The sequence below is a fragment of the Mustela nivalis genome (assembly GCF_964662115.1).
Source record: "Mustela nivalis genome assembly, chromosome: 15".
NCBI lineage: Eukaryota > Metazoa > Chordata > Mammalia > Carnivora > Mustelidae > Mustela > Mustela nivalis.
In genome coordinates this window covers 79487911-79503180 of record NC_139034.1, presented here as the reverse complement: position 1 = coordinate 79503180, position 15270 = coordinate 79487911, and the positions used below count along the sequence as shown (strand labels likewise).

At 39.7% G+C, this 15270-nt stretch overlaps 1 protein-coding gene and 1 long non-coding RNA gene across 3 annotated transcripts in view; one reads left to right on the top strand and one right to left on the bottom strand.

The window, feature by feature from the left end:
• NALCN (sodium leak channel, non-selective) overlaps positions 1-15270 on the top strand; it is a 303888-nt gene that overhangs the window by 104199 nt on the left and 184419 nt on the right. For both annotated transcript variants that reach the window (XM_082701489.1, XM_082701488.1), the window contains exons 8-10: positions 4409-4551; positions 4684-4788; positions 9908-9994. In XM_082701489.1, the coding sequence (XP_082557615.1) occupies positions 4409-4551; positions 4684-4788; positions 9908-9994 (335 nt within the window). The remainder of the gene's footprint in view (positions 1-4408; positions 4552-4683; positions 4789-9907; positions 9995-15270) is intronic.
• Positions 13321-15270, bottom strand: part of LOC309849164 — a 39198-nt gene continuing 37248 nt past the window's right edge. Inside the window, exon 4 of the long non-coding RNA XR_014303533.1 lies at positions 13321-13683. This is a non-coding gene — a long non-coding RNA (uncharacterized lncRNA). The remainder of the gene's footprint in view (positions 13684-15270) is intronic.

The following is a 15270-nucleotide window of genomic DNA, read 5'->3' as shown; positions in this document are numbered from 1 at the left end:
TAAAAGGAACCTTTGTGGTTCTACTGGGAATTCTGAGCATGGAGGTAAAAGTTATTGTTCATACTAGGGCCTGATATACTTACTTATTCATCTCTCTCAAGGCTATATCACCAACTCTAATTGCTCCCATTTTTTCACAATGGATTGGGTATCACCATCATTAGAATAGCACCATAAGTATTTTGTGTTTGAAGGAGTCTGATGGTGGGACCTCAGGTTAGTAGTTTATTATTAGTTCTCACTACAATCCTGTGGCCCTGTTTCTGAAAGTTGAATGACTCAATGGTGTTGTGTAACCTAAGAATAGAAGAAACAATAGGGAATAGTCCTAGGACACAATACATCACTGTTTTTATGGAAAAAGAACAGATGATAGCCAAGCAATAAATGCAATACTAAAGATAGTCAAAACAATGGAAATATAATTTTGTTCAGTGCTATAAAAAAAAGTGTGCTTCTATGTCTCAGTACATGAAGCCTGTGGAAAGTTCCAGGGTGTTTATTTTCTAGATGTAGGCTAACGGGTCTTCTTACCCACTGAATTCAAACCATCGATGGACAAGGTCAAGAAGGATGAATGAAATTAGGAGAATTGATGAGCTGAGGGTCGTTGTGATTTTGTTTCCTCTACAACTTGAACTTGGGCTTTAAGCATTTGGTGTCCAAGAATTTTGTGGTACAATTCCAGTAGCTTTGCAGAGATATTTTTGGAGCACGCCACATTGTTCTGCAGGAAGAGAATGCATTCTGTCCCCACTTGCTCTTATAGAATCATTATTCATTTAACAAAATGTGGTGGTCTTTTCAACTAGCACGTTTTGTTCTATAATTAAAATGAACTAAGTGTTCTGGGGTGTATCTAGAAAAATATTTTGTATATACCATACATAACATTTTCTAGAAATCTCCCAAAGTGGATCCAACAATAGATGAAGGCTTTTCCAGTTTGTATTTTGTGTGGGCTTTGAAGTCTATATATGTGTATGCGTTTTAAGGGAATGTCAAAAGTCAGCAAAACATAACGTCAGTTATAAAATTATTCCCTTCACTTCCAAGTTATCTGAGCAATATTCACAGTGAGGAAGAATTGATTAAAAAAGCATACCTGGGTGGCTCAGTGGGTTAAGCCTCTGCCTTTAGCTCAGATCATGATCCCAGGGTCCTGGGATCGAGCCCTGCATCGGGTTCTCTGCTCCACAGGGAACCTGCTTCCCCCTCTCTCTGCCTGCCTCCCTGCCTACTTGTGATCTGTCTGTCAAATAAATAAATAAGATCTTAAAAAAAAAAAAAGAGCAGATATTTGAGAAAAACCTCCGTATGTCTTAGTACCATGATAATTGTTTAGTTTATCAACAATTCTTGAGTGTTGTCAATGCCAGGTACAGACATGAAAGATAATGTTTTAACTTTGAGTGCTCACCAAGTTAGTCATCTAATTCGCACTAGTGAGGCAGATAAACAAGATAGGATGACACAGGACACAGGACAAGTGAGGTGACAGGTGGGCGTGGAGCTCTCTGGGAGGGCTGAGAACGGAGTATAGCTCGAGGGCACTGCATAGGACTCAACTAAGTGGGAGGCGGTGGGGGAATTGTCAGAGAGCCTCCTGTGCAAAGCAGCATGAGCAGCCCTAGTTGTCTTCTTCAGTTCGTCCACTTACCGAAGAAAGTAAGATGATCATAGACTTGATTTTTGTCAGTTTGAATGGTGGCAAACCACTGGGATATCATTCCAAAAGGGATTTTCTTTTCATACACTTTGCAAAGTCGGGAGCAGAGAAGGGATGAGGAAGGTCTTACCCATCTGCCTTCCCTCCTGCAACTCTCAGTAGCTTCTTCACAAGCTTGGACCCAGGGTAGCTCACAGGTGAGGGAAGCTCTTCCTTCAGTAGTCAGCATTGCTCTGGGAGTTGTTTGGTTACATTTTCACAAATGTCTCATCTCTTTGTATCAACAAACCCTGCTCTTAGAGTCGCATGGTGGGTTTCCACTTCTTTCCCTTTTTGTGTGTGCCAAAATAGAAAAATTGATGGAAGCTCTTCAAGATTGGAACATACTTTTTTTTTTTTTTTTTACTTACTTACTTACTTACTTCCAAATAGCATCTTCCCTGTAGTTTTAATAAAGGAGGACCAGAACAGATATGGAAAGGCTAATTCAGTGTTCCTCTCAAAATTAACCTTACATTGACAGTGCTCATATTTAACCTGTAAATGCTCAGTTGGTAAAAGTATTAAACGTTAATAGTTGTTCATAATGGATTTCTGTAAACACATTTCTTTTTTGGTTCAAATAACTAGAAGAAAATAAGGGACATAAATGGCTTGTTTTATGTGAAAATTGTTTTTCATATGCAGTCCACAAAAGCAAAATGTTGGACATTTTAGTACATAGGAATCGTTAATGAAAAGAGTGATTTCTGCTTTCCGTTGGCATTTTATTTTTTTGTTCATGCTGCTCTTCTCTGATTTTTTCCTTAAAAACCATCTTCTTGTGTGAGTTTCTCAGTTTGCCATATCCTTAGCCACCATAGTCCCTCAGGAAGAAAAATAAATGGACTTCATTCAAACTAAGGATAATAGGAGAAAATATGCTCTCATGAAAGCCCTAGTCTCGAGCAAGAGAAAAGTAGGATGATAAAGAAAAAAAAAGAGTTTAAGATTTGGAACCTGATGGTGTGGGTTCAGTTTCTCATTCTGGCACTTTCTACCCCAGGCAAATTCATTAACTAGTGACCTTCACTTTGCTTTTCTGTAAAAGGATGTGATGGATAATACCTGTTGTTATACAGACCTACCCATCTACCTGCCTCATTAGAGGTTCCCTTAGCATTGAAATATGTAAAAGAACCTTAAAACCAAATATGATTTACAAATACTAGTTGTTATGGCAACAACTTCTCAGTGTACAAAATATGATTCTGTGAAGCTATGTTTCCTATACAGTACTTAGCATACTAGGCATTCACTAAATGAGAATATGCTTTCCTTCTTCCTCAGCTTTTCTTTCAAGGCTGCTTCTGTCCCATATGTCCCCAGTTACCACTAGGATTTTCTCCTCTTCTGCACGCTTTGGTTCATTGATGCTTAATTATTCTTCCTTCATGTACAGGCTTAGAGAGGCAGCTGGTCCCCAGCCAACATCAGTAACCCCCTTCTTAGTTTGGACATCTGATTATATGCAAATTCTTGTTTTAAATTTCTGTGTGATTAGAACATACGTGGGTAGATACTGGTTTTATATCCTGTAATAACTTGTTTATAGCTGTGGAATCTATTGGGGTGCAAATATTTATAGTTTTGTGAATAACAACGTGTATCGTATTCGTTTTACAAACAACTTTAATTCAGCACTCTACTTTTTATTGATGTGTTTTTTCACAAAACAACATTAAGCAATTATTTACAATTTTGTAAAATAACAGTACTTAAAATTTATTTAGTACTCACTGTGTGTCAAGGCTTCAGAGAAATAAAATTATTTAGTCTTCACTTCCCTGTGAGATATTATTTACCCATTTTACAGATAGGGGAAAACAAACCATAGAAAGGGGATCAGGAGGCAGGATGTCATCACAGACATGCAGGGCCTCTTTCCAGAATGCCTGGGTTAATTCTACTTCCCCTATTATTATCTGCGCATTCATAGATAAATTAGTTATTCTTAATGTGCTTTAGTTTTCTCATCTATAAAGTGAGGAAATCATAACATATCCCTCATAATGTTATGAGAATTGAACACTGTCTTTCCCCCAAATGGCATTTTAGGTTCTCTGAACTATTTCAAAAGTCTGTCCGATTTATTTTGTTTTTCTTTCTCTCCATCATTAGCAGTAGCATTTCCAATGATATAGTTCTCCCAGACAAAGTGCTATTTGGTGATTTGCTGCCTTACGTTTCAGCATTCGGTGAACACCATGGAATCCCAGACAAGGTCCATCATATTAATTTTTAGAGCCTAAGGAACTTTAGTGTCCCTCTGAGAAAGTGACTTCAAACGAAATCCAGTTTTCAAATTTATTTCATTTTGGCTAAGCACTTTCAGCACACTCAAAGTGTTAAGTCCCAAGTGGCAAGCTTATACTGTACACGTTATTTTTTTTTTATTATAGCTTTACTTGGTTTGAATGTTTGTTTCCTTTTCCAAGCTCTTAGATGCATTGAACAGCTAAAGATAGAACATAAAGTTCTTTTATTGCTCGTGAAATTGCCCTGGCTTGAAGTCAGAAACAACTTTATCAAAATTCTAAGAATAAGCTCAATCAAATGTTGCATGTGATTTCAGTCCCTTTAAAGGAGTCTTTGTCATTGAGAAAATGAGCCTGGATAAATATTGATTGTTTTTCTGAACCACGTCGCCCCATTTCCAGAGCCCGCGGTAACTCAGTCTGCTCTCGTGTGTCCTAACAGGCACCAGCATATTCACGGTCTATGAGGCTGCGTCCCAGGAAGGCTGGGTGTTTCTCATGTACAGAGCCATTGACAGCTTCCCGCGATGGCGGTCCTACTTCTACTTCATCACGCTCATCTTCTTCCTGGCCTGGCTTGTGAAGGTACCACCAAAACTCGTCCTAATAAAATCTGTGTTTTGCAGCCGTTTCTGCAGATCTCTTGTTTGTTTTCTGTTACCCTCCACTTCCTCATCCCCAGTCTTTAGTAAACGTGGTTTGGGATCTTTCTTTCAGAATGTTTTCATCGCTGTCATCATCGAAACATTTGCAGAGATCAGGGTACAGTTTCAACAGATGTGGGGATCGAGGAGCAGTACGACGTCAACGGCCACCACCCAGGTACCGACCGTTTTGGGGGGCTGATGTCCTTTCCCACTAGAACATGGACATATCCGGTCTCACCCTCAGTGGGACTTGAGAGAACTTAGGAAAGCTCTCTGAGAAAGACCTTCTAGGTCACACCCAACGGAGGGAGCTCTTCAGAAATGCTGGGGCAAGGGCGAAAGCCCAGAACAACCAGATCAGCTTTTCTGGGTGATAGGGGGGATTTGATATAAAACCAAGATTGTCCCCACATTTACTATATACTTTTGATTTGATTTGGCCATTTTAAGTCTTCAGAAGGCTTGCAGATAAAAATGGAAACTGTAGAATTTCCCATTTTTATAAGTATTTATTCATGTAATTGAAAACCAATATAATGGCTTGTATATGTAGGATTAGAATTATTTGGGGAATGGAAAGTTTATTTCATTCAGAACGAACCAGTCCCAACATGGCAAATTATGAAGAAGATCCCATAATGCCTACTTGTGATTTTTTAGGAATCACTACATATTCAGTAGGACGCTTCTATGCTCCCAAGAAACTGGGAGTGTCCTAGAATTTAATTATAGGTAACAGGGCAATTATTACATAGAAGGACAGTCGAGATCCAATGTCTTTGTTTTTAATTTTGGTTTGGTTTTGTGTGCATTTTGAGGGGAGGGTTCTGTTTTTGTGTTTAGAAAGAGGAAGGGAAGGTTTATATATCTTAGTCTAGTTTGAATCTTTATAAAAGAGAGAGAAAAAAATGCCTGAATCAAGAATGGAATGATTTTAATTCTTGTGGTTATTATTTTAATATTCGTTTTTAAGAGAAATTTTATATAACTTTGTAAATAGTTTAATATGACTTTTAAATAATGGCCTGTGGACAAAGGTATTTGTGAAAGATCCAAGGTAAAAATTTTACTTCGAAAACCTTTAAATTGAACTTTTATTAACTATATGCTAAAAATGCTGTTAACCTTGCTGATATTTGAAAAAGCTCTATGCAGCGTCTTTATGGTGTTGTGAAAGTTTAAATCGTCTGGCGAACTCATAATGAATGAAATAGCATTAATATTATTCAGTTTTGGCAAGCAACTATTCAAAATTTCATGAAAAAATTTTTAAAGTTATATAAGTTATGCCACAGATGACATTTGTAAAAAAAAAAAAAAAAAATCTAGGTTTTATTTCTTCTGTCATCCCCTCCAGTGAAGTGTGAGAAATAATAAAGTTCCAGGTCCATTCTGGCATGTCCTTTAAGTCAGGTGACAACCTCTGGAAGGTGTGTTTTCTGCTATAGACATTGAGAACCGAATGGAACGTAGATCTATGAACTCGGCACAGAATTTACATTCCGTGTTCCTGAGAAATGACCTAAAATATCCTTAAAACCACATCATGCTTATTAAGTAACTCTTATTTATAAAGCCACAGCTGGAAAAGTAGTGCTTGGAAGCTCCACCAGATCAGCCCGCAGTTCTAACAGAAAGTGAAATGTGAAGGGGACATTCAGCAAACGTGCAAAATGGTTTTGATGCAAAATTATACTTAATCAGGAGGAATAAGTAGGTAATTCAGAGGTAATGCGTCTAGGTATTCAGCAGAGGTAATCACACCGAGATCGTGAAACACCTTCATTAAGAAAAATGCTGTGGCTGAGGACCCGGTTGCTAGGCAACCGGAGCTCCCGCAGCAGCCTCGGTGGGCCCGCGCTCCCGCTCCCTGGCAACAGGCCCCGCCCAGCGCCTCGCCAGCCACTCGGCGAGTGGTCCAGGGGCTTTTGTGTCTGAGGAAAGGAGCGGGAGCATCATTTCCTGAGATGCTGTTACACCTGTGACATCTGACAGACCGCTGCGCGCCAGAGCCTCTCCTTGAATAGTTTAAAACACCAAGGCAGTAGTTTCTAATTGTAGTAAAACGAGTAGGCCTCGAGGAAATAAAACAAAGATGGTGATCGTATTGCAGAGCACACAGCTTTTCAGAAACGGCGACGCTTCTCGCCAGTCTTCAGCATGGGGAGCGTTTGCAGCTGTGCTGTGTTAAGTCAGTCTCACCGAAGAGCCAAGGGGGTCCCCAGGCTTCGTGGACTTGTTGGTGTCTTGGCGTCCGTTGACTTTTCCAAGAGGGCTGTGTGTTTAGAGAGAAAATTACACATATTAACAGGATAAGGGACGGGCTTTCTGATGTCTCAGGAAGTTTAAGAGGAATTGGCTCTCATAGGGACTGTTCGGAGGCAGAAGAGAACCAGTGCTGAGAACTGGGCATTTTTTTGTTGTTATTATTATGTTTTTTAATAACAAAGCAACCTGCCTTCGACCCACAGCATCCAAACACATTGCAGAAAAAAAAATTAATGCCAAAGGACCAGTGGGAACTGTAATACAACATGTAACAGGAAAACAAAGAGAAAATGAAGTGGAAAATTTCAGAGTAGTAATCATTCGTTTGCCTGAGCTCTGATGGGGACGTTGGCTTTCGTACCTGCATAATTATTAGCCATGGGTCACTGTTGCACATGCTCAGTTAGCTGTTGGGTTCAAGGCCAAGAGACTCATTCTTCTGTGATTCGTCAGTGCGCAGTAGGACTACCCGTGCCACACGTGCACAGGGATATTGCCCCCGAGCTGGATGTTGGGAGGCACAGACGTGCTAGTAGAAAACGTCCTGGACTTGGCATCGCTTTAGCCCAAACCTTTATTCTCACTCCTCAGATGCTCCCCTGCAGACTTCTGTCACCAGTCATGTGGCCTTCCCATCTACATTCATCCATGGTGGGGATGAGCTAATTTCACCCGCCTGGAGAAGGACTAAAAGAACTGTTCGACTTTAGGGCTAGAAAGTCTACATTTCTGTTGTGTGTGCTGATAAGAGACTTAAAGCAGGCTCTGGAAATCAATATGTATTGAACTGTATATTAATAATACTAATTATGGTCCACTAGGGTCAGGTTGAGGGATATAGAGGGAACAATTGGCTGCTCAGGACCTGAACCCCAAGGATTCCTGGCTTTGAATCACATTTCTACCTCACATTACTGTTACACTAACCAATCTAAATGTTCGCTTATAATTCAGGGTACTGAGGAGAAATTGGACATCGAACATGTCTGCATTGCCTTCACTTCGTTTTATACAAAGAAGTGACCTTGAGAAAACACTTTTTCCTAACAATTAAATTGACTCATTTGATTTTGGGTCAACTGGAAAAAAATAATTTAACAGAGAAAATGAGTCTGCTACTGATCAAAGCAAATATATGCCCCAGGGATCCTTTGTGCCATGATAAGAGAGTAGAAGATGCATGTACAGAAGATTTTTAGCGAGTGACTGACAGGATTGCTTTTGTCTTTGCTGCTTAAAAGGAGACACCCAGAATTCTCACAGGAACTTTAAAAGGTTTGCATTTCAACCGATGTATGAATTCTCAGATTGAGCCTATTCATGGAGAGGTGCTGGACCCTACCACTAAGAGTGCCTTTCAAAATTCAATCTGAAGGGAAACAGAATCCTGTACCTAGCACCTGAGAAAAACAATTTGTAATTGGTGTCTTGGGTCAAAGAATCTTTGAGCAAATATGCATCTCCATTTTGTCATTTAAAAATATTTAGTTGGTATATATGGACAGACAGTGGCTACACTTGCGGTAAGCACAGCATAATGTAAAAATAAATCAGGATAATTCTTCATGGAATAATTAAATAGGGCATATGTGTAACAGTATTTTGTAGCATGTCCTATAGTAGGTGCTCTCTGTATATGTTGGAAAGTGTGAAATAAGTGGCACACTTGGCAAAGAGCCCCCAGGGCAGTCTTTGAAAAGTATTGATTATAGGACACATGAACATCTGATACACCATTTTTCTGAATGGATCTTTGTAGGTTGGCATTGTTAGGAATTCTCAGGTTAACCATTAAAAAAATGTTTTCTAATAAAAAAAAAATATTAAGGTCTATGAATTTTGGCAGTTTTCCTTCACCATCTCACTTATTTCATAGAGGGCAAGTGTTCTTTCTGCAAATGATCTACTCCCTCTACTCCCAGGGATCTCAGGCATGGGATCTTTGCATTATCTCATATTTCCATCAATAATTATCCTTTTGAACACAGACTTATGTGAAGGCTTGAATAAGTATGGCAAAGAAAATATTTACTTATGTGTGTGAAACTGTGGTCTTGGACAGGAATAAACCTAGCTTATCGTTAGTGCCTTGGAAAAATAAATATCCTTAATTCCACCTTATCTCACTACCAACCACACCCCTCCCCCTCCACACACAAAAGGAATTGGAAAGAAAATATACTAGCGGGAAAATACGTATAAGTGGGAACTATCTTCCAGCTGGGTGTAATATTGATAGACGACTAATTTTGGAGGAAGTAGAGTATGCAGTAAGATGGGCATCCAACAATCCAGCTATCCAATCCAGTGACTATCAGATTTTGGTGTCCTGTATCATTCTGAATTTCATCACTTATGTATTTTAAGACACAAGAAACTACTTTTGCCTTCATAAATATGTACATAAAATTTTTGCTGAACAGATTAATTTGGCCCTGTTAAAATAATTTCAGCATCTACCAAGTGATATGTCAGTCTTTCACCATTAAAATAACCAGTCTCCTCCCCTGTGCCACATGCACACTTCTGCTATTTCTCCCGAGAATATTTTTCTGTTGGCTCAGTGAGGAATGTCCACTAAATAGAGATAAAAATTCACCACTCCCAGTTAAAAACACACCAGACATAAAGCTTTGGAATTCTAATTTGTATTTCCCTCCCTAGGTCTCTAATATGTAATAATCAATCACCATATCATGGAGATAAAATATCTCCTTTCAAGTCTCATTGAGAAGACTATTTGGGCAATTATACGCAAAGCACGTGTGAAGCAGAAAGGACCTGATGCATGGGAAATACTCAATAAATGCAGGCTAGCGATGGCCATTGTTCTTGTTATGATTATTATTCACTTAAGTTTTTGGTGTTCCAATGAACATAATTGGAGTGACTCATGTTCTAAATATAAATCCATAAAAAGACAAATCTTTGATAACATGAGAACTGTAGAAGCTGGAGACATAAAGTAGGAGTTCGCAATGTTCTGTATTAAGTGCCTCTGACTCATCTCCCTCTTTGTCTTGAAGATGTTTCATGAAGACGCTGCTGGTGGCTGGCAGCTGGTAGCTGTGGATGTCAACAAGCCCCAGGGACGCGCCCCAGCCTGTCTCCAGGTGCTGTACATACCGTTTTTAAAACTCACCCAGCAAAATGGTCTGTGATTTCTATTTTGTACAAGGAGTCCAAGTCCTCTGCTCTCCAAACTGTAGATCTGCCTGAGTTTAGGGTCCTGGAGTGAGGGACAGTAGTTGACTCCATTCTGCATTCTCAGGACTTACCATATATATATATGTATATATTATATATATACATTAAAAATAATATATGTATATATACATATGTATATATATATATGTACATATATATACATATATATACATACATATATACATATTTTTGATATGCAGTAAGGATTTGGTCAATTTCAAGTGAATGAAGGCACGCAAGTAATAATAGTGTGCCGACAGTATCAAATCAGAGAAGAATTTTGTTGTCATATTGGATGTTATGAAAGAATTCTTCTACAAAGGCCTGAATTACTTAAGGGAGGGAAGGCACAATCACAATTCACTTGAATACCTTACCGAGTACTTGGGAAGGAATATCTTTAAGAGGTAGTCTGTTTGGCATCTGCAAGCTATCTGAGCAATGTGACATAACAGAGCTGCTTCCTTAACAGGTGTACCTGCGGCCAACACAAGGCTCTCGCATTGCACATGGGTCCCAAGGTTCCGGGAAGTGATCAGTGGATGTCCCATTGGGTTTCAGGCCTGTGCACTCTTTGGGCTGCCCTGGGCTCTACTTAAAGCCCAATAAACTCCTCCTTTGCGTTGGTGGACTGCCTGGCACCTTCTCTTGCTTTGTTCTCCCACCCTGCCCCTAAATATCAATAATCCTCATTCAAAACCATGTCACCTTTCCAAAAGCAGCATCCCTACCACCCCCACAGCATTTTCACTCTGTCCATTTCGCTACTCTTTAAGGGTGAAAGGTCAAGCCACGCCATTGTAGGGACTGAGAACTGACTCTTCCTCCTGGAGGATTTTATTTTCTTCACTCTGGTTTTCAGTTACAAATCCTCTTCTCACAAGGGGCTGATTTTATAGTTCTTTAAGCCCCTCCCCCAAATTCGGAAAGGCTTTGTTACATGCTTCAGGGTAGGAACACACCTTTTTTCTTTCTCTGGGGTCATACTCTAGGTGGGGGCTCATTGTGCATTTCAAGGATTAATGCATGAGAAGCAAAATATTGTACTCTGAACCATTACTGGGGGCTACATTTAGACAGCCTTTTAATCATGGGGTGGTGAGTTTCCATCAGTTTAAAGAAAGGAGAGGGAAGAGGAAGAGTTTACAAGGAATGTTGATGATATCTAATATTATCGTGTGGCTCTCTGCCTGTTGCATACTGAATGGTGACAGTGCTAATAGTCAACTTCTACAACTCCCTCTAGCATTGTCATTGCTACTGACAGTAAGAACAATGACAGCAATTGTAGCTTCTTGCCTAAATGCACCTTCACTTACTCAGTAATCCATCAGCTGAAATTTGTCGAAGCTAAGAGAGTCCTGAACAAGAAAAGCACAGCCCCTCCCCTCGGGGAGCTTACTGGAGGGTACTTCGGGGTGGGTGGAGAATAAACCAGCGTCGAACTAGCAATCACAAGAGTAACGAGGATTTTAAAGAAGCAATGCAGGATGCTGTGGGAATATACTTGTTGGAGTCAGGGAAGGCCCTCACTTGGTACAGCCCAGTGATGGAGAAAGACCAGTATGCTCCCCCCCACTTCGTAGGCGAGGAAGTGGAGATCCAGAGGTCCTGGGTGACCTCCGAAATTTGCACCTCAGTCAGATGGAGAAGCCGGGACCTACACCTGGGTTTCCGGTTCCTAGTTTCATGCTTTATCCAGTGGAAAAAACATGCCGAGGAAACATAAGTTAGTAATAGAAATAATGAGGCCGGCTGTGAATACCAAATCAGAGGCTGACGGGGGCCCTGAAGACATTGCTTAAAAGGTATTAAAGGGTGCCTGGGTGGCTCAGTGGGTTAAGGCTCTGCCTTCAGCTCAGGTCATGATCCTGGGGTCCTGGGATGGAGCCCCACATGGAGCTCCCAGCTCAGTGGGGAGTCTGTTTCTCTCTCTCCCTGTGACCCTACCCCTGTTTATGCTCTCACTCTCTCTCAAAGGAATAAATAAAATATATCTTTAATAAATGTATTCATGCTTGTGAACAGATGCCTCAGGGTTGCCATCTGGAATTAGAAGGCAAGTTAGCCTCTTGGTCACAGAGATTTGCAATGGCAAGTGATAAATGGCCAGGAGAGCGTAATGAGGGGACAGAACTATACAGCAGTATAGGAAAATGAAGGTTGGTGGAGAGGTGGTAGATGTTAGGCTAGAATTATATCAATGTGGCTTCCAAGAGATCTGCATATTAGACATGTTGGTGAATACGGTGGCATGCTTGATAACTTTTATGACTGATGATACATATGGTTTGAAAGGGTGAAGAAAGGTGAAGGAAGGCTGGCATTTCAGTACAAAGGAAGTTACGTTCAACTCAGCTTTACATGTTTGGTCCTAAATCAAGCTTTCCAGAAGAGTCGATGTGAACGAGTCCAGATACAAAGTGGGATGGCCAAGGGATCGACCTGTTTGTAGTGAGCATGAGCTGTGAATAGAGAGTTCATTTCCATATCTGAGGGAAAAATTGATTAATCACTCATTAATTAGTTAAAAGCAAAAGAAAAGAAGTGAAGAAAAAATATTTAAAATAAAATGGCCATGGAATACTTGTTGGCTTTTGTTAATGATTAATGCTGTCTAAAGCTAGTTAACAAGGAAATTTTCATCTGAATCATTCACTCACTCCTGTCTGGAACTATAATGACCTCTCATCCTCAAAAACAAACAGTACAATATATCACTTCTTTTTATTTTTAAAATGGGCAAAATGTGACATTACATTATCCTAAAACATATAGTAAACTGAAGAAATAACATTAAAAAATAAGTATTTGCTTAAATTCCTTCCGACTTCTCCTCCCTCACCCCCTTCCAGAGGAGGCCTGGAGGTTAACAGTAAAAGCCAGTTTCTCTAAGACCCATTACTCCTGCATTTACTCTGTATGTCTCTTATAAAACAGCAGTTCTGCTTCCAGGAGGCACTGTCATTTTTCTGTGTTTCTTCTTTCTAGAACACTCTCCTGTCCCACTCAGTTCAGCTCAAGAGTCTGACTTCCTTAAGGAAGTCTTCCTCACCCTCAAAGAACAGATCAGCTCCACACCATCCCAAGCTTTTCTTTTGTGTTCATCGTAATTTTCATCAAATAAATTAAAAGGGTATAATTCGTTATTTAAAGTCCGTTTCTCCAACCAGAGGAAACTCGATGGCAGTGGGGACCACAGCATTTGTGGTCACTGCCAGAACTATTCCTGACACAGGGACTCAGTTGGTGTTTACCCAATAGGAGAAAAAACAAGTGAAAGAAGGACGTAGACCCTTCTTGGCTTGCCCAAGAACTCATTCGTCTTCTCATTTAGTAGAAGTTCTGTTCTCTTGTTGTAGGGAGCCAGAAATTGAGTGGATGATGGCACTGACACTATTTCTATACAAGCATTTATTTCTAAGTCTAAAACAAGCAGTACCTTGAGATTTGTTTGTAGAAAGTTCCCATCAAAGTTGGATGACGTTGGATGCTTTTGTCAGACTGTCTCTCCTCTCACATGTTGGCAGAGGCTCGACGGGACCTAACCGTGACTTCTGTTATTTCCCACGCCTTCCTGAATTCTTTTTAACTTCTTTAGCATGCGAAATAAATAGGGAAGAATCTAGAAATGTAGACTTAGTAGTAACATAGTTGAAAAGAATGAAAACCAATTCCTATCTCAACCAAAAAAAGTCGAATTTATTGGAATGAAGCATATGAACAGCTATAATTATATTGACTTAGTAATTTGGCCATCACAGAAAAGTGAGGTAGGAATAAATATTTGCGAGTTGGTAATGGCGTCATCCAGAGTCCCCATCTGAGTATTAAAGGATCTGTTGATTTTGTCCTGAGAGTGGAACTTTGTTTTAAATTTTGACCCCATCGGGGTGCCTGGGTGGCTCAGTGGGTTAAAGCCTCTGCCTTTGGCTCAGGTCATGATCCCAGGGTCCTGGGATTGAGCCCCACATCGGGGTCTCTCCTCAGCAGGAAGCCTGCTTCCCTTCCTCTCTCTCTGCCTGCCTCTCTGCCTACTTGTGATCCCTGTCTGTCAAATAAATAAATAAAATATTAAAAAATAAAATAAAATAAAACAAAATAAAATTTGACCCCAAGTTTAAAACAGAATATTTTACCCAAAAGCCCATATATCCTACTGCTTGGATAAAATAGGTAGCCCATGAACTAAGTTACCATAATATAACTTTCGTTCACAAAGATGGTATAGTAGTAAGTCGTGCATGAGTTTCAATTATTCAGAGATAGTCTTTCCATACATTTTATGTTTTCAAAATTTCAAAATTTTAAACCCACCAACTCAACGTCAATGGAGACTGGCTTGAGTGCCTTTCTGAGTGAAGGACATTTAAAAGTCATCTCTGCCCTTGCTTCAGGTGACTTTGCTTTGGATTTGCTTTGGTATGCTTTCTTTTATTTTTACTTTCTATTCTGTTTTCTGTATCCTAGTCTCTTTTATTGGTGTGAACATCTGCATGTCTTTCCTGCCAACCACAAGCAATTAAGTATTTTAATAAAATAAGATAGATTGATGTGGCTTAATCTTCCCTACTACAGTTAAACTAAATATATGGTGGGACCGATGCTTCTGTGATTCTGAGTGTTTGATGTATAATTGTTTCTCTCTCTGTATGTGTGCATGTATCTAAAATATATATATTATATATTGTATATGTATTCCTGCAATGTAAAAATATATATGCATGTATATATGGATATGTGTATATTTTTTTTACCTTGCAGCAATAAAACTATTGAGATTTTATATATTCCCTTGGGCAGTGATAGGATCTGAGCAATGAGATTAGTTTTTTTTTATTGTTTCCTGTTTCCTTCCACACACATATTTTTCCTCATGCCCAATGTTGCAATCATGGTGGTATCTCTGCTTCCTCTTTGCATATATTGATTTTGGAGCGTTCAAATGAGTTAGGAAACTCAGAGATCTGCTTGCTCTTCTACATAATAATATGCTCTGTAGAGCCAGTGGTAGAAGCAAAACATAGGCACCTTTGGTCTGTAACTAGAAACTCTACAAATTCTATCTACTCTGTGTTCCGAGACACAGATTTTCAGTGTAATCACAGCTATATCATTTTAACCATATCGGGAGTCGTACACAGTCATGCAGGGGAAGGATTCAATTTGGCACCCCTAGCGT